This window comes from Corythoichthys intestinalis, chromosome 20 (assembly GCF_030265065.1).
Source record: "Corythoichthys intestinalis isolate RoL2023-P3 chromosome 20, ASM3026506v1, whole genome shotgun sequence".
Classification (NCBI taxonomy): Eukaryota; Metazoa; Chordata; class Actinopteri; order Syngnathiformes; family Syngnathidae; genus Corythoichthys; species Corythoichthys intestinalis.
Window position 1 is genome coordinate 36,258,072 of NC_080414.1, and position 25,224 is coordinate 36,283,295.

A 25,224-nucleotide genomic window follows, 5' to 3' on the forward strand; every position below is an offset into this window, starting at 1 on the left:
TGCTCGAAAAGGCCGTCAATGGGATGGGTCCCAGACTATTTCTCTCTGTTTGAAAAATACAGGGAGAATAGTCTGGCAGAGCCAGGCTAGGTGAAATCGGGAGATTAACTCTTTAACCGTGCGCAGTTTGTTAAAGCGTGCTGATTTTACCAAAATGAAAAAGTTACAGTACATCAAAATTAAAATACACTTTACTGAAATAAAGGTTTAATTAGTGACTAAAAGATCGCCTGTGACCTATCACAGTGTGTACTTTAGTTTGTCAAGTGTAAAATTGACTCCTATTGTGAATTACTAGAAATTGCTGTCATCCTTACATCTTTATGAACGGACTCATTAATATAGCTTCATTACAATTTAATGTATCAAAAAAGTAATATTCTCTCTATGGTGCAACCAAACCAATTTTCTTGTCTTACATTTCGCTACTTAAATTCATTCATGTGGGTGCTCACTCTTCAAGATCCTAATTAACTAATTCAGACACTATATTAAGCACTTTCTGCTCCAGGTAAGGCAGCTTTATTTCAAACAGAAATGACAAAATAGTTGTAATGTGGGTTTTTTTTGTTTTGTTTTGTTTTTTCTTTTATCCCATACAATGGTTGTTGGTTGTTTTAATTACCTGACATTTTTCGGCCAACACTTCCGCCTTCATCAGAGGTAATTAAAACAAACTACAACTAACATCTGGGATAAAAGAGAAAAAAAACAACAACTAATCTATAAGTGCAGAAAAAATTAACTCAATCCAAACAGTTCTGCTGTGGTAAACTTTATTTTTTAGTTTTATAATTCTTTATTATTACTGAGAGAATACCAGATATTTTCTTTAGTCAACAATCTCCTCAGAAAAGGTTAATTCGTCTTCCAGATGGTTGAAACAGAACTTGAATGGCTCCAAGACATTGTCGTCCGAGCTCATCCTCTTCCATCGGCAGAATGCTTGGGAACTCCTACTGCATTGATTTTTTTCCCCCTAACCCTGTCCGAGGCTTTTGTGCTGTCTTGCACAATCCTTTTACCAAAACTGTTCTTTGGAAAAGAGAAAAGAGCTATTTGAATGTTACATAAGTAAAATAAAAATGATGCTTTGTTAATTTTATTCTTGATTTTAAACTAGGTATATAAACAATCTTACCACTTTTTTCCTGCCACATCTTCTTGCAGTGGGCCACCACTAACTTGAAGGAGCTGTGGTTGCACCTCTTCCTAAAAAATAAATAAGTCAATTAAGGGGGGCATGTTCAAAAGTGCTTCAGAGAAATAAACACTACAAAGTCTTTAAAAGCTGACCTCAGCAATTATATCCAAATTTCACTTCTTCAACTGATAGACTGGTGTCACTTCACCCTGGAGTGATGCTTTAGCCTTATCTGTCCAATGGGCAAACTCTTTCCTGTGGCTCACATAAGTTGAAAAAACACAAAAATAAGTACTCCACAATTTCCAACAAAGCATTAAGGTGCTGTGCACCTACTTTCCTGTGAACGTCATATCAACAGTTTCAAAGACTTACCATGCACCCAAGTTTGGAATTGTCCGCTAGCAATATACACCACCACTTCCTGAGAGTTGGCATATCAGTCTAACAAAAATTAAAAACAAGTGTAAATAAAGAATAACGACAAGGATATTTTGTGGCCCAATTTGAATGATTCGGTGAACTTCAACTTACAATGGTTAAACTCAAAAAGAGCATCCAGAAAAGAGTAAAGAGCATACTACAAATGGATAAATGAATACAAATATCACAGAGGAAAAAAATAGACTGTTAAACTCACCTACCATCAACATGAAGATGCCACAGTCCTTCCCCTATGGCTGTTCTGGAAAACCCTAATGTATAGTAAGAATTTAACCGAGTCACTTCCTTCGAGTTTTGAATCAATGAATATACACACTTTTACAAATACCTCTATTTCACTTCCAATCCTCTCTTTCCATGTCCCCCTGTTGATTGACTGTCAAAGTTTTCCACAATTGAAAGTATAGGTTTATATTAAATACAGTAGTTAAACGATCACAAAAGTGTTTCCATGCATACACCAACCAGTCAGGTTTAAATGATTCATGCAAATAAAACAAGGGCGAAGGTTTGCATAGGGACGATAGGGACATAACACAACCAACTTTTCAGGATGCTAAAGTTGTCCCCACCAACTTTTGAGCAACCTTATTTGCATTATATTCGTCCCTACCAATGTTGACACCGAACCAACGGCCGTTAAACAAAACAATCGCCATTTTAGAGTGGCATTTAAAAATTTTGCCTCAAATGATTGGATGAATCATTTGGAGTGCAATTCTGCTTTAATTTGAAGGGGCATCATAAAAAGATCGACTGGAACATACCTTCAAAACCAAGCAAGGCTATTCTGGATCATCATGGAAACGCTATGCCAATATGAATGGATACTGAATTTCGTTAGTGATAACAATAGTTCTCTGATCTCGTGATTGCATCTGTTTTTTTCCCCACAAATAATCGGAATTTGGGTCATTTATTTTGTTATTATTTGGTTGTTCTTTGAAAATGAACCAAAGCTCCAAGTTGTAGTAGTTACTACTCAGCCTTACAGGCAAATGCATGTGTGGGTCACATCCTGTAGGCTTTCACCATGTTGCAACAACATAGGGGTCAGCCACATATATGCTCCTTCCCTGAAAACTCTTCCCTCTAAGCAACATTACCCCGTGTGACCCTTTACTTCCAATTTTCTAAAATGGCGACAATCAATTAAAAAAAAGTTGACTGCGATGGCCGACGCTTCAAGGTTAGGTGGATATTGGACTATTTCTTCAAGAAAACACGCAACAACTGTGTCTGCCTCATTTGCAAAGAGACAGTCGCTGTGTTCAAAGAGTTCGATGTGACGCAATAATAATATTACTGAACAAGACATGCTGACATGTACGACAACATTACAGGGAAGATACGCAGCGAGAAATTACAGCAACTTGAAGCTAATTTAATTTCACAGCAGCAGTATTTCGCAAGAGCCCGAGTGTCGAAAGAGAACGCCACAAAGACGAGACTGTTGAAATTATGAATTAAAAAAAATAATAAAGCAAATGTGACACACAGGAGGGCTTGCTAACATTTGTTTAAATATATTGTTCTATGTAAATCAGCCAAGGTAGCCCCCCGCATTTTTACCACACCAAATCTGGCCCCCTTTGCAAAAGGTTTGGACACACCAGTTTAACTGATGATCCGTAGACGAGGCCAGCTTCTTTCACTTGGTACCAGCTAAATATTATTCAAAATGTAATGATGGTGGAAGAAATAAGCATCTTGAATTTGAAACTGTATGTTGTCGGCGATTAGCCTCGTAATGATCTTAATTGTGGTTGTCAGCCCAAAACCCTCTAAATATATATTAAATGCATCTTACCATATATAAAATGACTACTACATAATCTGTGGTAATCGTTTGGAGCCCAGTTTTCTCGTCGAATTGCAGCAGTCCATCTCGCTCTCCTCTCCGGGTCTCTTGGAATACGGTAGAACTTCAAGTCTCTCCGTCTATCCTCTCTGTTATTGCAACCAACCGCCACACACGCCTTCACCATTTTGATTATTAATGTTAACGAGCAGAAAAACATGCCATAACAGGAGGAATTTACGTAGCGGTAATGGGTAATGCGTCAAAACGACGAGTAGATGGAAAATATGGCGCGGAGGCGTGGTTGTGACGTCATGTGAGTAGGGTCTATATAAGGACCAAAAGACTTTGCAAACAGTACGGCATGTGTTAAAAATGACCCCGACCATTTTATTTATTATTTTGTTGTTGTTGTAAATCTGTTGATTGTTTGTGAATTGTTCGACCATTATGTGTATTTGTTTTTGTGTAAATAAAGTTTGTTTAAAAAAAAAAAAAAAAAACGTGCGAACACGAGTGCTTCGCGAAGAATAGGGAATGGGACGTACTACGTCATTGTTTGGACCCGCCTCCATGCTGGCAATATAATTCACTTCCGGGCCGGCAGAGTCAATGCGGATTGTAACGTGTGGTAGTGCTAAGCTAACTCTTTCGGTGTTTTAGAAAGAAAATATGGGTGCTTATTGTTGCGTTACCGGGTGCAACAGCGTCTCCTACGACAAAAAAAGGGGTTAGGAAAAATGGACTCACTTTTCACCGTTTTCCTGCATGGAGGACCAAATATCAGATCACGAAGGTACGACGGATGGCTGGATTGCAGCGGTTCGTCGGAAAAGCATTTCTTATGATCATATTTCTGCTGGAATGAGAGTGTATTCCCCTCATCTCTACTCTTGTAAGTTGAACGATTTATCCGTTTTGGTTTCAATACGTTTTTTGTTTTTGTTTTTTTCTTTACTGTTGTGTAAATCTGCCTCGGTAGCAATGCTAACCTACTCCTCCTCATCACCTACCTGTTGTGTTACTAGGAAAACCTGCATATGAAATGCTGACAACACATCCCGATTGGTCACCATATCTCTTCTTGGGTTATTCTGAGGTCAAGCGCACCACATCGGAGCGTTGAGAGGTTGGAAAGGCGAAGAGTGCACGCTGAAACTTCAGTTTGCGCTGCTCTTACAAACACGATCCCAAGTGTTATGAAAAGTCAATAAAATATGAATACCAAAACATGACTTGAACAACTTCTTGAAAAACTGTAACTGCTTGTTTACTTCAGGTCTTCATAATAAACAGGTGTAATAATTACAAAGTCAGGTGACTTAATTTTGTTATTCTATTTGGAATATGCATTGACAATTTTTGGACAGTGTTGTAGACAAGAACTGGGACTGATAAGTTGCAATAGATTTATTTCAAGTAATGCAATTTCTCCAATACGATATTTGAATTGACAGTTTAAAATCTTTAAATTAGTGCAAACAAGGCCCACCCTCTGACGGTGGCAGCAAATATTATATAATTATAAGTAATACACAAATACAAGATCACAATAAACGTGTCTTTGTCAAAGCAGTTTAAAACCCTATTTACTGGCCTTGGGTAAATTGCCAGACAGGATAAATATGTGCTTTAAAGTTCTTGCATTTCCATTTTAAGTATTGCAAGTACTAGTCTCCAACACAGTATTTGAACTGACAGTTTAAAATCATTTTAGTACAAAATGGCCCACACTCTGGCAGGGGGCAGCAAATATTATAATACATAATACATTATAAAAAGCTATATACTATATAAATACAAGATCACAACAAAACCTGTATTTTTCAAAGCAGTTAAAAAACATCCAGTGGCCTTAGGTAAATAAAGGTGTATAAATATGTACTTTACAGTTCTTGCATTTCTATTTTAGGTATTGCAACTTTTCCAACACTATTTGAATTGACAGTCTAAAGTCTACATAAGTGCAAATAAGAATATTATAATTTAAAAATAATAATAGAATATATAAATTCAACATTACAATGAAAGGTGTCTTTGTCAAAGTGGTTAAAAAAAAAAAAACGTCACTGGCCATAGTTAAATAGCCAGGCAGAATAAATATGTGCATTAAAGTTCTTGCATTTTCACAAGTTAAAAGCCCGCAGTTCATCGACGAGAAGGGCAGACCCAGATGGCGTCTGCTGCAGGGGCTTGTTTGAGTCCGACACAGGACAAATGGAACCACTCCATTGAACAAATTTTCTTTGTCAGATGATCCAAGAAGAGAGATGGTGACCAATCGGGATGTGTTGTCAGCAGGTTTACCTAGGAACACAACAGGTAGGGGAGTCGTAGTAGGCGAGCATTGCTACCGAGGCAGATTTACACAACGGTGTAAAAAAACAAAAACGTATTGAAACCAAAAGTGGATAAATCGTTCAACTTACAAGAGTAGAGATGACAGGAACACACTCTCATTCCAGCAGAAATATGATCATAAGAAATGCTTTTCCGACGAACCGCTGCAATCCAGCCATCCGTCGTACCTTCGTGATCTGATATTTGGTCCTCCATGCAGGAAAACGGTGAAAAGTGAGTCCATTTTTCCTCACCCCTTTTTTTGTCGTAGGAGACGCTGTTGCACCCGGTAACGCAACAATAAAGCACCCATATTTTCTTTCTAAAACACCGAAAGAGTTAGCTTAGCACTATCACACGTTACAATCCGCATTGACTCTGCCGGCCCGGAAGTGAATTATATTGCCAGCATGGAGGCGGGTCCAAACAATGACGTAGTACGTCCCATTAGTGACGGGATCTGTCGTTCACTTGAGTAAACGAATCCATTCCGGTTCGTTCAGTAAAACGATTCGTTCAAACGAATCGTTCAACGAATCGTTCGCCCCCCTCATCTCCCTCCCCACCCAAATGAATCGTTCGGTTAGTGAACGGGAAGTGACGTTGCCGAACGAATCCCCAAAGACCGCTTCGCAGTATAACTGAACGGGAAGTGACATTGCTTGGTCCCTCCCTCTCTTTCACATTGACCACTCGTCGTAGTTTCAGAAATGAATGACAGGCGATATCATTCTGCTCTCAGAGACAGCCTCGTCTCCCTCCCGCTGCTGCAAAAGCGAGGGAGAACTTCCGCGTCGTCTGTCCTAGTTTAATGGGATCAAAGTCATGGCTCGTGCTTGCATTTCGATTGAGGACACGGTTAAACATTTTCCTTTTGTGGGGGGAGCGGGGGGTTGGGGTCGGGGGCGCACGGACTTTCTTTAGCATGATCTTGCTCACATATACAATGCTGCTGCTAACAGCCAACGCGGCATGCCTGCTGTCACGAAAACAAAAATAAATCGAAAGTTTAATTTCTAATTATGGAACGGCCAACACATCATATTAACCTCTCGCTCTGTTGTATTTTTGTTTTTTATTATTAAGATGATCGTTTTGAATTTTTGCACTGGTATTAATAAATAAAATAATCCGGTCAGCTCCCCTGTCGTCCCCGCATCTCAGATCGTCAAATGCTGACGAGAAATAATTGTTTGCTTTATGATTTCGCCTTTCTACTCTCATTAGTCTGTTAAGAAAAATGTAGACATATTGCGACATCTCCCGTGTCCGCGCGCTTTGTTTTTGGGGCGCTTGAGTAGCACATGATGGACGGATTGACATAATTTGTCAAACCAACCGACACCCTCTGACACGAAAAAAAAAAAAAAAAAAACCACTCGGAAAAAATTGACATGTATATACAGTTTCATTGCAAATCAGTATTATGGTGATCATACTAAATATTATTTTTTTTCTGTGCACATATGAGGTACATATCGCTGCCATGAAGCCTCCATATAGTGACAGTTCTCTGCCCGCTTCACTGCCGTCACGCGACCGCAGCTCAGGTTTTGCTTGCCTCGTAGCTACGCGTGTTTTAAATTACTGTAAATTTGATAGTATATCGTCATAGGCACAGTCCCGAGTCTGTTGAGAAAAGTAGAACACTAAACCATGCTCGCTAGATTTGTGTGGTGTTTTTGTCTTTTTGAGCAGCATTTGATAGGCTCCACGTTAACAAATATGTGACAAAGTCGTTTCCTTTCATTTTATGACTCGTTCACCGCATAGTCATTACTGGAAAGTCAAGTTAGCAGCAAGCTAGGTCAGGAACCGGAGGACCGAATCACTGAACGGGAAGTGACAAAACTCAGTCTTTCCCCCCTGCCTGCACGCTGGCTGCTTATTGGCCACGCGTGGAAATGAGTGCCATACGCCATGATTCTGTTTCCGCTCCCTCCCCTGCCCGCGATGAGGCTGGCGTCTGATTGGTCGTGTGCGATGTCAGAAGACGCTGCCGCTTGCTCAACGCCCTCCCACGCAGCGAACAAGCGCCACCAACTTCATAGAACGAATCAGTGCAGATGGTGATTAGTTCGGTCTCGTTCACCCAAACAATTCGTTCAAAAAGAACGAATCGTTCGCGACCGATACAACACTACGTCCCATTCCCTATAGCTCCTCGAACTACAGGAGGGCGGGATAGTTAAAGGAGCTAAGTACTCAAGTTACAACAGTGCGAAAGCGCCTAATATGTAGGGAACGTATAGCCCCGCCTCTCCTGTGTTCTGAATGAGATGACAGAACCAAGACAGTTGCGTTCATCTCATTGGCCGAGGTACTGGCACTTGCCATGAGGAAAACTGAAGACAAAATATGAGTGAAGGAGATAAGAGGTTTGAGTCAAGTGCGAGTAAAAAGGATGTTCAAAATGATGATCATTTGTTTTCTTGTTCTTCTATGTGTACTTTATTTTCACTATTTGTTATATATTTTGGTGTTCTGTCAATTTCGTTTGCATTTCCACATTACATTTGGAGCGCTTGTTTACGAAACTGCTATTGCTGAGGGGACTTTGAACGCACCTAATAAAAATGTTTACCCCAGAGTTCATGTTTGCACGTTTAAAGAAGAAAAAAAAAAAAAAAAAAAAAACGTCCAAAAACAGACACACGCAACTCACACATCCACAAAAGGCTCAGGACCTTAAGGTTTAAATTACTTTTAAGCTTAGCAAGACAGATGTTCATTTTATTTTAGTATTTTTTTGTATGAAATGATTGCTTTTCATGTGCTCACATCACTCAAATATGTAGATTAATTGTCTTGAATAAAATTATAATTAAAAAAAAATCCCTTCACATACAAAACAAAGGGTCATGGTTCTGAACCTTTTGAAATTTCTCACATTTCTGCATAAAATCACCATCAAGTGTGATCTGATCTTTGTCAAAATCATACAAATGAAAATCAGTGTCTGCTTAAACCACCCAAACATTTATAGGTGTTCCTACTTGGCTACCTTCATACTACAGGTCTTAATGCACGAATCCGATTTTTTCGTGTTTTTCCGACTCGAGTGAGGCATTAACTTGACGGTCTGAACGTGACAAGTCGCATAGAACTGGACCATTTTAAATCCGATCTGGGTCACTTTCGTATGTGGTTCAAATCCGATCTGGGCCACATTTTTCCAGACTGTCGCGGCGGTCTGTACTGTCCAGTCTCTAAAATCGGAATTCATGCAGCATTTACGTCATCAAAAAGCGAGAGAGACGCCACCATAGCGGTGCAGCTGTGCGTTATTAGCGCCTAGCGTGCCTTGAACACGGCTTTTTAAGAAGGACAACAGTCATTAAAAAATAAAAATGGGTTGAGGAAGAGCCTGAGAATGATCGGTTTTCTGTCTGCTCCATGTAAGCAATATTTCAACATTGCTTACACGGCCGAGAGTCGGGGCAAACTGCGCGTTATGTGTGTGTGACATGCACGGACAGTGCGTGCATGCAATCGATCCATATAATTTGAATATAAACCTAAACTAGGATTATTTATTGCTGTTATTTGTGTCCTCTTTTTAAAAAGCAAAATATGATATCCCTGGAATGACGGATGACAGCCAGCATGTGTGGTCATTTGTTTTGATGCTTCTGCGCATGCGGGTCGTCTTGCTCAGCGCTTGTCAGACTGCGAATTAGTGCGCATGCGTAATACTTGAATGGTCTCAATGGACAAAGGCAGTCTGAACGGGCACGCCAAAAAAACAGATATGACAAAAAATCGGATTCGTGCATTAAGACCTGTAGTATGAACGTAGCCTTAAGACACACACCTGGTAAGAAAAGTCTTGATGAGAAGGAGTGCCTGATGTGCATCATGGTTCGGTCAAAAGAGCTGTCTGAAGATTGGATTGTTGATTTGTGTATATCTACACGGAAAACTATGACCAAGAATAGGGTTCATGGGAGGACTCCACAGAGGAAGCCACTGCTGTCTAAAAAAACATTTTTGCTCGTTTAATGTTCGCAAAAAAGTACACTTCACAAAAGTTTTGGCAAAATATTTTGTGGACTGATGAAAACAAAGTTGAATGGTTTGGGAGTAACAGTGTCATGTGTGGATGAGAAATGGAACAGCTACCCAACATCAACACCTCATCCTCACCGTGAAGCATGGTGGAGGGAGCGTCATGATTTGGTGCTGTTTTGCTACCTCAGGGCCTGGACAACTTGCAATCCTTCATGGAAGAATGAATTCAAACGTTCATCAGGATGTTTTGCAGGAAAATCTGAGGACATCTGTCAGACAGTTGAAGCTAAAAACTGGATGGATGCTGCAACAAGACAATGATCAAAACACAGAAGTAAATGAACTTCAGAATGGTTTCAGGAAAACAAAATACTCATTCTGGAGTGGCCAAGTCAAAGTCCAGACTTGAACACTATAGAGATGCTGTGGCATGACCTAAAGACAGGGATTCATGCCAGACATCTGACTGAACTACAGCAGTTTTGTAGAGTAGATAAGGACAAGAGTAGTCCTCATCGATGTGCCACTGATCTGCAGCTACAGGAAGCGTCTGGTTGAAGTTATTGGTGCCAAAGGGGGGTGGGGGCACAAAATATTAAATGTGATGCTTCACTTATTTTCCCCCTTCTGTTATTGTTTGCATACTGTATGCCTTAAAATATGAAAACCTATAAATGTTTGGTTTCAGTTAAAGCAGACTTTTTTCCATTGGTGTGATTTTTGACAAAAATCAGATCACATTCCATGGTGACTTTATGCAGAAATGTAAGAAATTCCAAAAGGTTCCGATACTTTTTCATACCACTGTACCAATGAGGTGGCACTTATTTTTTAGGGAGTTGTCAACCATAAGTAGGTCAGAAATAGAATATAGTTTGTATTTCCTTCTACATTAATGTACATTAAATCGGTATTTGCTTACACACAAACAAGCTGGGTTTATACAAGCTAGATTAAAATGTTCAAATATGCAACACTCCAAAAGTGTACAGTGCTGTCTCGCTAATAGAATAATTTAATTTAGACAAGTTGATATTACCCGAGCAAATAGAATGAAGAATTTTAGCCTTTAACCAAGTTACTGTGCCTTTTGAATTGTGTAACTGGAAATATATTCAGTTACTGGCGAAAAAAAGACATTGCTTTATTTTCAACTAAAACAATATTTCCCAATGTAGAGTCAAAAATAATATTATGAGCATGTTTATTGGCTTTTATTAGAACTGCCATACAATTTGGAATAATACAAAAGCTGTGCTGGTCACTTCAGTTACAGCACATCAAACAGACACGATAACAAATTGTTCATCTTCTAAAACAATCCCAGCTTGCATTCCACCATCATGTGTGGCTCACCCATCATTTCACTCTGTGTTGGGTCTGAAACAAACAAACAAAAAAGTTTGACTGTTTAACAACTATTATGGGACAATTATGACTCTGTAAAAGAGTTGGCGTGTCACCATTGAGGATGTCTTCAAAGCCAATGGATTCATCAGTGCCTCTCAGTGTGTCCAGCGCAAGGTTGGAGCTCTGCAAGAATGGAAGACGCTGGATCTGGAAATAAAAAGAGGAATTGAAGGGCAACAATGGAAATGAGACAAAAGAAGAAGAAATATGTTTGTTTTACCTGTTTAGCTGCCCTATATTCCATCTGCAATTTGAGTGGGGCATGAAGCCCCTGGATGGTCCTGAGGGACGAGAAATTCATCTTGTCCTGGCTCAACTGGAACTGTTATAATACAATAAAAACACATCATAGCATTAAAGGAAGTGTAACAAAGATAGCATTTAAAGTCATCGCTATTAGAAGCACTAATGAAAAATATAGGGAGAAGAAGGAGGTCATCATTTCATGAAAAAGTATGAAAGCTGTACCGCATACAAAACAGGAAGGATTGTCTCATGAGGGATTTGTACAAGGATTCAAGGTAATTCTTATATTTTTTGTACCATGCATGCATTTTGAAACATCAGGAAAAAAATCAATGGGAGAAATTAGCCGTTACTGCATTGGCATCATAGTTCGCAATATTTACTGTACGTAAAATAAATGTTAACTGCAATTTTTTTTTTTGCTTTTAACCAAGAATCGAGACTGCTTTACGTCCATTTCTTTAAAGAATTCGGGGATTTAAGCATTTATTCACAATTTTGAACGAAAAAAGCTTTGTGTGTGATTCCACTCGGTCAGCTTTGATAGCCTCGCCAACAATGCAGGCAACCTATTTATCGGCCCCGCGCCCCGTAAATACGTAATGAAGTCTATGCTAAAACATAATGATATGCATGCCAGTTTCTAAGACAAGAATGAGTCAGTTTATAAATATTGAGATATTAATTTCCACTGATGACATTAAATCGCAGCAACTGCATCGCGGCTGACGAAGCGTACCAACTCTCTGAATAAAAGAGGTGTGTTCCAACAACTAGCCCAAACATCACATAAATGAATGGCACATTTACGGGTCCATTTTGCAATAAATGGGGGGGCTCACCACACGAAACTAATATCTCAAAATCTTTAAAAAAATAGCAGCACAGACGATTGACAAATTTTTTAGCCATTTTTAATTAAAATAGGGGGCTGGTGGACCTCAGATTGATCTATAAAAGAAATGTTAATATCTCCGAAACGATTGCCACATTATCGAAATTTTTTTCAGCACAAACGAATGACATACAGTAATTTTTCTATAAATTTACGTCTTAAGGGGGCAATCATCACACACTAAATGTAACTCGTAGCGTTAGCATTGCATTCACGTTGACATTAGCATTTAGCGTTGCGAATCTCGTCTTAAACTCTTGAACAACTATTTTTACATACAGTTCCTGGCATACAGGTCCCTATAAGGAATTGAAAATAATATGTTTTCCTGCTAAGTGTGTATTATAATCACAAACTCTGCGTTGTCCTTGTAGACGCTACGGTATGTGATCCTCTGTCAATGTTGATTTGAAATAGTTGGAAACCTTTATTTTTGGACTAAAATTTCAAACACACTTAGATAAAGCGTTGACAAAAACTAGATGAAGAAGAACACATTTTGAAATGACTCAAATCAGAGGTGGGTAGTAGAGCAAGTCGGTAAACCGAAAATTTACCGTTACCGAAATTCTTCACGATGACCGACGTCATTTTGATCATGTCGGTAAATTCGGTAATTTAATAAAACAAGAAAATAGTATTTTCATCCCGCTTTGACTCTTGTGTTGTTCGGCTATGTTCATTCCCCTTTAAGAAAGCAGACAGTGTGCTTACGTATGGAGTCACGTGGTTTTAGGAAGCCAAACAAACAGCAGCCCGGTAGGCTAACGCTAGCGGCTAACGCTACAAGTAAACGAGATGGAGTCGGGCTTAAGTTACCTTCGCCAAACTTTCCCCCGACATTAAGTAAACTCTTGGCGGGTTCCAGACAGGCTTTCACTCGCTGTCCTCACTGGTTCTCACTATTTCAGGAGAGGATGCTTTCAGTGCTTTCTTCTGGTAGCCAAGCCACAGGCTAACGCTAGCGGCTAACAGCGGCTACAAATGAACGTGATGGAGTCGGATAGCGGCTCTAACCTTGTCGAAACGGCTGAAATTAATGAGTGGACTGGGCACGGACTTCATGTAGCAATCATTATGTCGCGTTATTTGGTATCTCTGTGTGATTTCTCTGAAAGCTTTCATGATGGTAAAGCACTCAGCATAAAGTATAATCCAACAGTGAAGCCTATATATAATATGACAGTTTAATGGCCACAGCTATTTTTCTGTATGTGTTTGCTTTATTCTGCCATCATAAAATCTTAAATGTTTAATTGGCATCAGAGCAATACAGCTTTAATTTGGTTGTGTCTGTGTAGGGGGTGCATGTATTAAAAAATGTTCTGGAAAAAAAAACAATTATTCAACACAAGTGTTTACGTCAAGGTTTCAGGACATGTTTGCACAGTCGTCATATTGATTTTTATAATGTTGCACACTTTTCAAGTCATACAAGCTGTTATAAATGTTCACACTAGAATTCTTATTGTTTACAAGATTCTTTTTAATACTTAATGTTTAGACTGCATGTGCAATTGTTAAATTGAAAGCTGGTAAATAAATTTAACGAGAAACTTAACTTGTATTCCATGCATTGATTCAAATTGTATAACAGTCCGCTTGGGCGAATTTATCGTCATGGTAAATGGTGTTATACTTGTATAGCGCAATGCGGGGTTCAGTATCTTGCTCAAGGATACTTAGAGTTCATCAGGGTGGAGAATCGAACCCACAACCTCTCGGTTGGGGGACAACTACTCCACCACTGAGCCACGCCATCCCCACATTATCGAGGTAAATCTGCTCAATTTATCGTGATACGTACTTAAGGCCATATCGCCCAGCCCTAGTGGGTAGTCACGCGTTAAATTTACTCTGTTACATTTACTTGAATAACTTTGAGAAAAGTGTACTTCTTAAAGTAGTTTTACCACACGTTTTACTTTTTTTTTTTACTTGAGTAGATTTTTGAAGAAGAAACGCTACTCGCTCTCCGATACTTTCGGCTACGCTAGAGTCATTACATTTTTCTTCTTTGCTCTATATATTAACATTATTTTTGCCAGAGATGCCGACAGTAGCGCTACCTGTTTCACCAATAAGATGTCGCAAAAATACATATGAGTCCATTATACCATTGAGAGGTAACAACGTTTTTTCTCCCCTAGAGGGCACTCGTGCTCTTTGGACAGGTAATGGGTCAATAATACAGTGATGTAAGAGGCTCAGCAACCCAACCCCAACTGGGACCAGTACGAGTCCATGGCACATTTGATACCGGGCCGCAGAGAAATAATAAATAATTCGTTAATGACCGCAATCTGGCCTGTGCCTCACGATTGGAGAAGATCTCATTACACTTGCAACCAAGGATATTTGGCGTCATGTTTTAGGAGAGGCCGCTGTTTAAAAAAAAAAAAAAAAAAAAAGTTGATTCAGCGCATGGCGAGTTACATTTTCCCCGCACTTCATGTTCGTTTTTAGTCCCATCGTGTTATTTTATATGTACTGTTATTTTCTGTCACACATTGCCAGTCCGTGAAAAAAAAAGGCCCAGATCACTTCGGTCTGTGGTGCAAAAAAGGTTGGGGAACACTGGACTATAGTACAGTATGATAATAACAGTTCATATATATGAGGTTGTGCTGAGAAAAAAATAAAATCTGACACTAAGCAGTTACTCACAATGTTGCCAATTACTTGTATTCTTTTATTCTTTGCGACGACTATTTTGCTTGTACTTGAGTAAATTTTTTAAGTCTACTTTTACTTCAGTAATATTATTCAGAAGTAACGCTACTCCATTAAAATCTTTGGCTACTCTACCCACCTCTGACTAAAACATGACAGGTATTTTCATCCAAAAGTCTAAATGTCTACACCTAGTATTAGCAGTTTTTTTTTTTTTTTTTTTAAACCGAGGAGCCTGCCCTCATACGTCCTGAAAAAATTAAGTCTACACCAGCACGTTTGTAGGGAAAAAAAAAAAAAAAAAAAAAAAAAAAAAAAAAAAAAAAAAAAAAAAAAAAAAAGATTTCATAGCCAACCGCATTTATTCGTTTTTAAGTACATTCATAACTGGGCGAAAAATAATTGTTCATAATACCCCCATCCTTCGCATGACTTCTTCAATTTGAAGTACTGCAAGAGTTTGTAAATAAATAGAAGCAAAAAGCACCTGTCTAAGAATTAGATCTAAACATAAACAATGTAGGGCTGCAGCTATCGAATATTTTAGTAATCGAGTATGCGACTGAAAATTCTATGGAGTAAACTTTTTTTTTTAGGTAAAGAGAAATTATATATATACATGAGAAAACAAGACATTTCACCTAATTGAACCATTTTCTGACAATCAATGTCTTTGTTTTCGATGTAAATTGTTGAAAACAGACAAATTGCATCTCAGATGTGACTGGAAAAAAAAAATTCACGGCTTTCACTCAAACAACTTCTAGATCTTTTATAAATATTAAAAAAAAAAAATCTTATTTCTTACCTAAAAATGTCATTACGCTTGATAATACAAATCAGTCAAAAGTTAGGTGTTTTTCCCACGTGTTTCCATTAAATTTCAGTTTGTCAAGCTATTTTTAGATTCTATTTCAGTTTTAAGTCTAAATTGTAAGTCCTGATAAGATTTTGAGTTTTTGCAGTGTTCAAAATAAATGTATGATACCTGCTGCTGTATTGGAGCACATTAGGCACCAGTGCTACTTGTTTTTTTATCCAACATTGGGTACTGAGCTAAAAATGACAGTTAGCTTTATTATGTTTTTATTTTACGCCCTCGTCACTGTACAGCGATGTGTTTTTACAGATTAAATAAAGCCTGTAAGACATGTTAGCCACGCATCGAAAGTCGTCATAATTAATAAAAACCTAGCCCTCCGCAGGGCAAACGTTATGTTTGCAAGGTACAGCAACATTAATCTTATCTATCAGCGATGAGAAGTCTACTGCCTTAAGATGGCGGCTGTTTACCAACGCCGGTGAGTCTGTCTTTTCCCATAGTTCTATGTACATGTGCCAACAGTGCCGAGTCTGTCATTTCGCATCCAATATACATGTGATGCGGGCGCAGTTTTTAACAATGTTGGCATAGTTTGTAGCAGCTGTCGGCTGTAGTCAGGTATTATTGCTTGTTCCACTACGCACGTGACGTCAGCGCGTTGCCCCGCATTAAAAGTAGTCCGGGCAAAACGTGATTCTTAGAGGTGGCAAAATTAAACGATTCCTACAGGCGAATAAAATTACTCGAATTAATTTTTAAAACAATGTAAACATTGGTGTGACATCGGAACAAAGTTTGTCACAGTCAGTGACATTTCCACAGTTAAATCTTTAGTTGTCAGTGTCTAAATGATGAATCCACAAACGCAGAATTCGCACATCTTCACTTTGGTAAGAGTTTTTAAGAACTCTTGTTTTCAATGCCCAAAACGTGCGTGTGGATGATGGGCTGATAGGATAACTGCAGAAAATGTTCTTCTTTTTGCCAAATACCCTGCTACGTGTAGACATGGCCAAAGATGAAAATTAAAAGGGCTGCCTAAAACAACACTGGTTTCAGTGCCAATACTATGAATCAAGGTAGCACTGTATTGATGCCGCACATTGGACACATAAAAGCACCAAAATGCTTTTTGGGATTTTGAAAATGGCTGTTATTCCCACCTACTTACATTTTTTTCTGACAGCTCCAGTGGATGGGCAGGAATGATCTCATTTTTCACATTGCTGAACCTATCAGTAAAAGAAATAATATACATAATCTGCACGTAATCCATGCATATCAATGAGTATTCGTCTACTTTTGACTTAAAATAAAAAGTTAAATATAGCCTTAACTTACCCGTTGCGAAGCGTATCATGAGCGCCATAAGCCCCCGGTGGACACAAGCCAGTTGCCGGTACGCTGTCTTTCAGCTGTGAGTGGATACCTCGAGAATTCTAATATGCATACCGTATATTTGTTAGTAATTCAAAAGAAAGCGTTATCAAAAACATTAAAAATACCTTAGCCACATAAAGGAAACTCGCATGACAAACGCTAGCTAACGCTCACTGGCACCAGTGACTAATCAGATTCACAATAATTGGAACTGTCTCGATAATGTCGAAGAAAACCTCACAAATTGTTACTGTATGAATAACGATGGGATTACATATTAGACTAATTCTCTTACTTTCACTTAACGACAATAAAGAGAATGAACGTACCATTATGAACAGACGACTTCACTTTCTTTTTTCAACAGTCGGTAATGTGTCGCATTTTCAACACGCTATTTCCGGTCATGACGTCATATAATATGCGTCAAGCTGATAAATGTTTTCAGTTTAGCTCCAGAGACTGAAATTTATCGTCAAACGGTGAAAAATCTAACATTCTGTTCTGATCATTATTATTATTTTTTAATTGTTTTGTTTTTTGTTTTTAATTTAAAAAAAAAAAAGCTAAGTTAAATTGTTTTCCCATCGAATAGTTCTTAGGTATGATACCCTATCCAAGACTAAAGCAGTCCCGCTGGTATGTTTGTCATTAGTATAATCAAATAAATAAGAAATAGGTAAATTTTTACCAAATATTTGAAGAGGGATTTTTTTATATTGCCAAATGCTCACGTCGTCGTCCGTCAAGGGGGTATAGCTCAGTGGTAGAGCATTTGACTGCAGATCAAGAGGTCCCCGGTTCAAATCCGGGTGCCCCCTCATTTTGTACATTTATTGGACCTTTCTCGTTTGTACTAGGGGTCCCGTCATCAATACCGAATTCTATGGAGTTAGATTCCTCCATAGAATTCTGCTGTGAAACAATGTGTGCTGTTGTATTGTGAGTTTTGACATGTAAGGGTGTTCCGTTATTCTAAAATGGTGCCTGTTGTTTCCAAACTACAACAGCAGAGGGCAGCATAATGCCATGAGAAAAAAATACATCTCAAAAAGTATTTTTCTTTAGTTGATGCAATGCAACCATGGATAATTTCTGGTCTTTAATGAATGATTTAGATATGCACTCAGCGGTTTTCCAACCATGCATCTGAAAATCCCCCCATTTACGGCCAGATCATGTTGTAAATCCAACAACTCATCAAGTTACAGGTAGGCCCGTGTTTTGCATTGAAGACCATATTCAATTCAATTCAATTTTATTTGTATAGCCCTCAATCACAACAGAAGTCTCAAAGGGCTTTACAGAGGCAATATGATACACAATTAGAAATGACGCAACAAAGATGAATAGATACAATTCAAGTCCTGGGTATCCCCTATCCTTAAGACCCTCCATGCTGGCAAGGAAAAACTCCAGAGTCAATTGGGAGAAAAATGAGAAACCTTGGGGAGTACCACAGTCAGGAGAGATCCACTCCCAGGACGGATAGACAGGAACCCCAGAACTGCTAATGGGAATTAGCAAGCGAAGTTATAGTCCGTAAAAATACAGTGGAGTAAATGAGCAAGAAGAGGTCCCTCTAGTCAGATGAGACGGGGGTAGCAGCGAGGACGTCTATCCAGCCAGGGGTCCGGACAGTCAGGAGGCTGCAGCTGAAAAATAGCCCCTCCCCAGAGGGGAGGGGGAAAGGGGACACCGGGTGACTAGTGATGAAGAGACTAGACAAATAGATATTAACACTGGAAAATAGAAATAAATTAAGACAAGTGGTAGGTAGAGTAAGAAAAGGAGATAGAACTCAGCGGCTGTACTGCCCCCAGCATTATAGCTTCTAGTGCAGCTTAGACTAAACTGTGAGTCTACTCCGACTTCAACTAGCCTAACCATAAGCTTTGTCGAATAGGAACGTTTTTAATCTAATCTTAAATGTGGAGACTGTCTCGGCTTCTTTAATACTAGCTGGAAGCTGATTCCATAAAACAGGGGCTTGGTGGCTAAAGGCTCTAGCTCCGACAGTACTTTTATAAACCCTGGGAACGACCAGTAGACCTGCATTCTGAGATCGGAGTGTTCTGTTGGGGCGGTATGGAACCAGAGCATCGGTGAGATAAGATGGCCCCGACCCATTAATGGTCTTAAATGTAAGAAGGAGTATTTTAAATTTAATTCTAAACTCGACTGGAAGCCAGTGAAGTGCCTGGAGCACAGGGGTGATGTGCTCTCTTCTATTGGTTCCTGTTAAAAGTCTTGCTGCTGCGTTTTGGACTAGCTGAAGACCTTTTAGAGAGCTTTTAGGACAAGCTGCAAGTAGGGAGTTACAGTAATCCAGTCTCGATGTAACGAACGCGTGAATTAATTTTTCTGCATCGCTTTTAGATAAAATATTTCTAATTTTGGCGATGTTGCGCAGGTGAAAGAAAGCCGTTCTACAGGTTTGTTTAATGTGTGCTTTAAACGATAAGTCAGGGTCAAATAAAACTCCTAGGTTTTTAACTGTGGCGCTGGAGGCTACACTTACATTGTCCAGAGTGACTATCTGGGCAGCTAAAGAGTCTCTCACACTTTTCGGGCCTATTATAAGGACTTCTGTCTTTTCAGGGTTAAGTAGAAGATAGTTAGTGCTCATCCAGGTATTTATATCTCGGATGCAGGCGCTTAGTTTTTCTACTTGCCTGACCTGCTCAGGTTTAATTGATAAATACAGTTGTGTGTCGTCAGCGTAACAATGAAAGTTAATGCTATGTTTTCTGATGATATTACCTAGAGGAAGCATATACAGCGTAAACAAGGTGGGCCCGAGGACCGATCCTTGCGGCACACCATATCTAACTCTAGAGTACGATGATGATTGCTGGTTTACATTGACAAACTGGTACCTATTAGATAAATATGATTTAAACCAGCAGAGGGCTGCTCCTCTAATGCCTATGTCACATTCTAATCTCTGCAATAAGATATTATGGTCGATTGTGTCAAAGGCTGCACTCGGGCCCAACAGAACCATATATGCAACAAAAGGTGCGTACATGACTTGACACTGACATTGAAGGTCCAGTCACGTACGAACACATATTCGCACACAATCGCTATAATAATCCACTTTAAGATCATTGGCCCAAAAAGTACCAAGTGAAATTTACAGGTTTTATGCCAGGGGGGGAAAAAAACATTAAAAGCATTAAACATTTAAAAGCATGATAAAAATACACGAAACGTAATATACACAAAAACTATTAAAAGTCATTGAATTGATTGATTGAATTTATTTAGCATTAAAAATTATGTAAATTTGACAGTTACATTATTTATTAGAGTTGGCTGATATTATCAGGTAGCTGGATAGGAAGATTACATAAGATCATTACGGGATAAGAGAGCCGATACTATCGACTACCCGACAAATTAATTTTAAAATGATATCAAATAATATTGACATTGGTTTATCATTATCGATTTTGGGTCAATATGCATGTTGCCTTCAAAGTGAATGCAGAAGCCTTCTGCCTTTGTACAGTTGCTGGTCACAGCTTAGCACAGCAGAAATGCTTATTGACCATTAGATGTCTCCAAACTAAGATGCTTTGAATTTGTTTGGTGAACAGACCATTTGCATTCATGGTGCAAGAATTAAATAAACAAATGAAAAAATAATAATTATAAACTACAAAATAATGAATTATAAACTCATTATGTACCTCATTCATTGTACTGAAGCTGTGTTCCTTTGTTATTTTGAGACACAAGCACTGTGTGAGCTGTATGCGTGGCATTATCTTATTGGCATTTTACACTTGCACTTGGTCGAAAAAGAAATGATGTTTGCACTATTTTGATTTCAACAACAAATCTAGTGCTGCAATATAGGCACTTTTTCCATAACTTCATATGTAATTGTTCTCTAATTTTTCACAGAAAGGTTATTGGAAAATCTTGAAGTTGTTACATTTATCATTATTAAAGTCTCCAGCCATAAAAATGTTAATTCCACGACTACACATATCGGTATCGGTTTGGTATCGGTGTCGGATTTCTGGAGTTGGACAATATCGGTAATCAGTTAAAAATTATTGGATAACTCACAATTCGTGTGTGTGAAACTATCTGTAATTGGGTATGGGGATTAAATTAATTTAAAGTGGCATTAAAAATCATTAAAGGAGATTTGCTGATACCTGTAGAAACCCTGATTTATTATTAAAAGCTAAAGTAGATGTGGTAGACTATTCACAGACCTGAAGCTATATGAGCTGCCTGAGAAAATCAGGTCAGCAGAGTCAATGACCTCTTTTGAATCTCTTAACATGCTAGAGTGGTCTCTTGGTGTGGTACTGCACTCCATCAGTGAGAGGTGTCATTTCACCCTTCAGAAAAATGCTCTCACTATGATGCAGCACAATTACAAAGAAAATATGGCCACATGAATATCCATATAGCTGATGTTTTGTGTATGCACACGCTTATGGAGTATTTGACAGTATCACATGGCACCGTTCTGCCAATCTTCTTTTCATGTGATGTGATGATTACAGTGGCATGAGTCCAAGCTGAGGCTTTGAAATACAGCCAGCGGCACCCATTATGTCATCACCTAGTTTTGCATTCCAATTTAAAAGGACGCAATTGACTTGATTTGGTTGATATTCACATGTGAAACGCAGACAAAATGAAAGAAAAATTCCGACCAGTCCTTTCAAGAGTCACGTAGCAATAGGGGAGACAGCCATTCACACCATCCCTGAGTGTGAACTGAGCTCACACTGCTTCTACTGCAGTTACTTCATTGACTGAAGTTATTGCATTCTGTGCGACTGCCTGAAACCTCAATGCAGTACCACAATACAGTCACTTGAAAGCAGCAAATGACTAAAGAAAGGATCAGCTACATGCTCATTACAATGACAAGCGCGTAGTGATAGCATTTGATGACTTTTATTTGAGCGCCACCTTTGCCTTTGTCTGCTGGAGTCAGTTCATGGTGGTCAGGTGTTGTAGCAACTAGCCACAGAAAAATAATATAAAACAAAACAGAGGGGCTTTTGTGTAATAATTAGGGGTGTAACGGTACACAAAAATCTCGGTTCGGTACGTACCTCGGTTTTGAGGTCACGGTTCGGTTCATTTCCGGTACAGTAAGAAAACAAAATGCAAAATATAAATGTGCTAGTTGTTTATTACACACCTTTGTGCTTTCAACAATAGGAACATCAGCCTATACAAAGCTAGAATTCTGCTCAAAAAGTAGCGGCTATTAACAACAATTTGCCTTCTAGACCCCGCGCATTGGTCAGCGTTCTTTCTGAAAGAAAGAAGAAAAAAGAAATCCTGTGCTAAAGAGAAAAGCAATCCCAATGACAAAGATTTTAACATGTATTTTACAAATGAAATGCCTCAATGAATCATTTAAAAAAAAATGTTTTTTTTTAAGCTTTATTGGTGGATTTTCTCAAGTTAAAGCGCCACATAGAAATTATTACATTTAATTGTGTAAGCAGGATCTTTGTATAATTCTTATTATTTAATTACAGGTATTTTTGCTCATTTCAATTTATTTTATTTAAATGGGCTATTGTTTATTTTGTTATGTGTTTATATTTTACAAATGTGATGTAGTATTCATTTATATTGTATATTTTATTTTGTATAACTTTAGTTCCAATGTGAATATTAGTTCCTACTTGTATTGTTGTGGTAGGAGGGTTTTTGTATCGACCACGGGGACACAGGGTTATTATTATAGCAGAGAAGACAGCAGTAAATCAACAAAGACAAGTCAACTGTGCGCCGATCTACCACTCAAGAGATCTGGTGGACTCAAAAAGTGGGTTACGATTGCATATTAGTTTGAAAATCGGCCGGATCTACCGTATATTTCCACGAGTGACTTCCGGTCTGCCCGATCCTAGCTACCAGTAGTAGTATTGATGCAGGTGGGTCGCGTCTCGCGTCAAATAATAAACTCTGCCGCTCTTTTCGTGTGCATCGTGTTGAGCCGCTTCTGGGACGAGTCTGACACGCGCCCGCACTGCGACTGGTGTGCATTGGCTGATTGACTTTAATGCCCTCGTTTCACTGCGTTCTCGCGGCGGCCATGTCGCGCCGTTGATGTTTCTGGGTTATACTGTCCTACCGTGTTGGTCCTCATTATAGTAGAGAAGACAGAGTAAATATAATCTACACAAAGAAATTGTAACCCGATCGACTCACAGCCTCGAAAAGTAAGGGTTACATTACGTCAGAAACTCATTTGGTACGCCACCGTTCCAAACCGAGTACCACCTACCGAAATGGTTCAATACAAATACATGTACCGTTACACCCTTAGTAATAATAATCTTTGATTATTATGGTTATCCAATATGGCTCATATAATAATATTATAACTGCCATGAACGCTTGCTAAAATGTCTGTTCCCTGAATACACATGCTTGTCTTACCTTATGTGAACCTAACAGTTGAACCGTGGTGTTTATCCTGTCTTTTTTTTTTGCCCACAGTCAGCTGGATAGTTTAGCTCACTTGGGACCTATTGGCAATTGACCTCTAAGCCAAACGTTCATGTTATTGTAACCACTATCTGACTCCCGGAACACTCCAGGAAGACTAACTTATGCAGCGATCCAACGCTGAATTTGTGTTGAAAAAGTATGAAAGCTGTACCGCATACAAACAGGAAGGATTGTCTCAGGAGTGATTTATTCGAGGATTCAAGGTAATTGTTATATTTTTCGTTTTTCACAAGAATTTTCAACGTAAAAAGCTCTTTGTCATTGATTCCACTCGGTTAGCTTTGGCAGCCACGCTGTCAATGCAGGCCCCCTATTAATCGGTCCAGCGCTCCGTCAATATCATTATGAAGTCTATGTGGCAGGCAAACAGATGGGAAAAATTGGGCCGAGGGTCCCATTCTAGCCGCATACCCGTAGGCATCTAGGCATTAACACACTGAACTTGGAGGCACAGAGCCTTCTCCATTGCTGCCCCCTCCCTTTGGAACTCACTCTCTAAACCCATCAGTACCTGTTCAGAACTTCCCACATTCAAAAAACTGTTAAAACCTCACCTTTTTAAACTAGCTTTTAATGTATAATTATTACTTTTTTTAAATTGTTTTGTACTGTTCACGTTGTTTGCTGTTTTTTGTTTCAACTCTAAAGCGTCTTTGAGTATTTGTAACAGCGCTCTACAAATAAAATGTATTATTATTATTATTATTATCTAAAGAATTGACAACCTATGCCGGAGTGTTCAGCCATTTTGAAGGGAGGATGATCCGATGGGCTGTTGTCCAGGCGTGGCATCAGTCTTGGATTGTGCAAAAGAGTTTATGGTCACTGTTATCGAGGCAACGGAGTTATCGTTTGTCAGCATCAGCCAGGAAGTGTGCAACGGCAATCATAGACTTCATAATGTATTCACGGAATGCGGGGCCGATAAATAGGGGGCCTGCATTGTTGGCGAGGCGGTCAAAGCTGACCGAGTGGAATCACAGACAAAGAGCTTTTTTTGTTGAAAATTCATGTGAATAAATACTTAAATCCCTGAATTTTTTATAGATATGGACGTAAAACAGTTTTGATTCTTGGTTAAAAGCAAAAAAAAAAAAAAAACTTATGAAAAATATAATAATTTCCTTGAATCCTAGAACAAATCACTCCTGAGACAATCCTTCCTGTTTGTGTGCGGTACCGATTTCGTACTTTTTCAACAAATCCGGCCTTAGATCGCTGCGTGCGTGTTTGTGAATAGCTCCTCTTGATGTGGGCAGCCCCTACTTTAAGACGAGGCGCGGTGTATCTGACCCGTCAATACCATTATGAAGTCTATGCGCCAATTTAGAATGTTGTGTCCATCAGTTATCAGATGTCCGTGGGGATGTGAGAGGTTCTTCCCCAACTGTCCACCTACTGTCTGTTTTATGGTCCCCCAGGAAGGCTGAAGGTGTGGTTATTTCAACTTTCTGCATCGTCGTCAGTTCGTAGTCACTGTCGCCATTATGACGGCTGCCTTATCGTCACGGCTGCCTGTCTTATCACTCACTCATTTCTTTCATATA

General features: G+C 39.0%; 1 protein-coding gene, 3 long non-coding RNA genes and 1 other non-coding gene across 7 annotated transcripts in view; 3 read left to right on the forward strand and 2 right to left on the reverse strand.

Annotated features, from left to right (window-relative positions):
• Positions 1–798: 798 nt before the first annotated feature.
• LOC130908896 (uncharacterized) lies at positions 799–3,642 on the reverse strand. 3 transcript variants are annotated; one of them, XR_009061669.1, is made up of 4 exons: positions 1,520–3,642; positions 1,297–1,399; positions 1,142–1,212; positions 799–1,035 (listed from the first exon to the last, which is right to left on the reverse strand). It is a non-coding gene; the product is annotated as an uncharacterized LOC130908896 (long non-coding RNA). The 3 variants fall into 3 exon arrangements; XR_009061670.1 differs by having other exon boundaries at positions 1,142–1,208; positions 1,297–1,405; XR_009061668.1 differs by having other exon boundaries at positions 1,297–1,405.
• Positions 3,643–3,920: 278 nt separating this feature from the next.
• Positions 3,921–4,621, forward strand: LOC130908899 (uncharacterized). The gene is made up of 2 exons (XR_009061672.1): positions 3,921–4,284; positions 4,418–4,621. It is a non-coding gene; the product is annotated as an uncharacterized LOC130908899 (long non-coding RNA).
• Positions 4,622–10,932: 6,311 nt separating this feature from the next.
• pomp (proteasome maturation protein) lies at positions 10,933–17,600 on the reverse strand. The gene is made up of 6 exons (XM_057824818.1): positions 17,497–17,600; positions 17,129–17,226; positions 16,959–17,019; positions 11,371–11,472; positions 11,204–11,297; positions 10,933–11,120 (listed from the first exon to the last, which is right to left on the reverse strand). The coding sequence occupies exons 1-6, from the start codon at positions 17,497–17,499 to the stop codon at positions 11,053–11,055; spliced, it is 426 nt and encodes a 141-aa protein (XP_057680801.1). The 5' UTR covers positions 17,500–17,600; the 3' UTR covers positions 10,933–11,052.
• Positions 11,238–25,224, forward strand: part of LOC130908898 (uncharacterized) — a 32,479-nt gene continuing 18,492 nt past the window's right edge. Inside the window, exon 1 of the long non-coding RNA XR_009061671.1 lies at positions 11,238–11,671. This is a non-coding gene — a long non-coding RNA (uncharacterized LOC130908898). The remainder of the gene's footprint in view (positions 11,672–25,224) is intronic.
• trnac-gca (transfer RNA cysteine (anticodon GCA)) lies at positions 17,917–17,988 on the forward strand. The gene has a single exon. It is a non-coding gene; the product is annotated as a tRNA-Cys (tRNA).

Coding starts and splice junctions, on each gene's coding strand:
- pomp (XM_057824818.1), bottom strand. Junction 11,473..16,958: donor TGGAGCTGTCAGAAAAAAAT/GTAAGTAGGTGG, acceptor GTATTATAACAG/TTCCAGTTGAGCCAGGACAA. Junction 11,298..11,370: donor AATATAGGGCAGCTAAACAG/GTAAAACAAACA, acceptor TTTTATTTCCAG/ATCCAGCGTCTTCCATTCTT.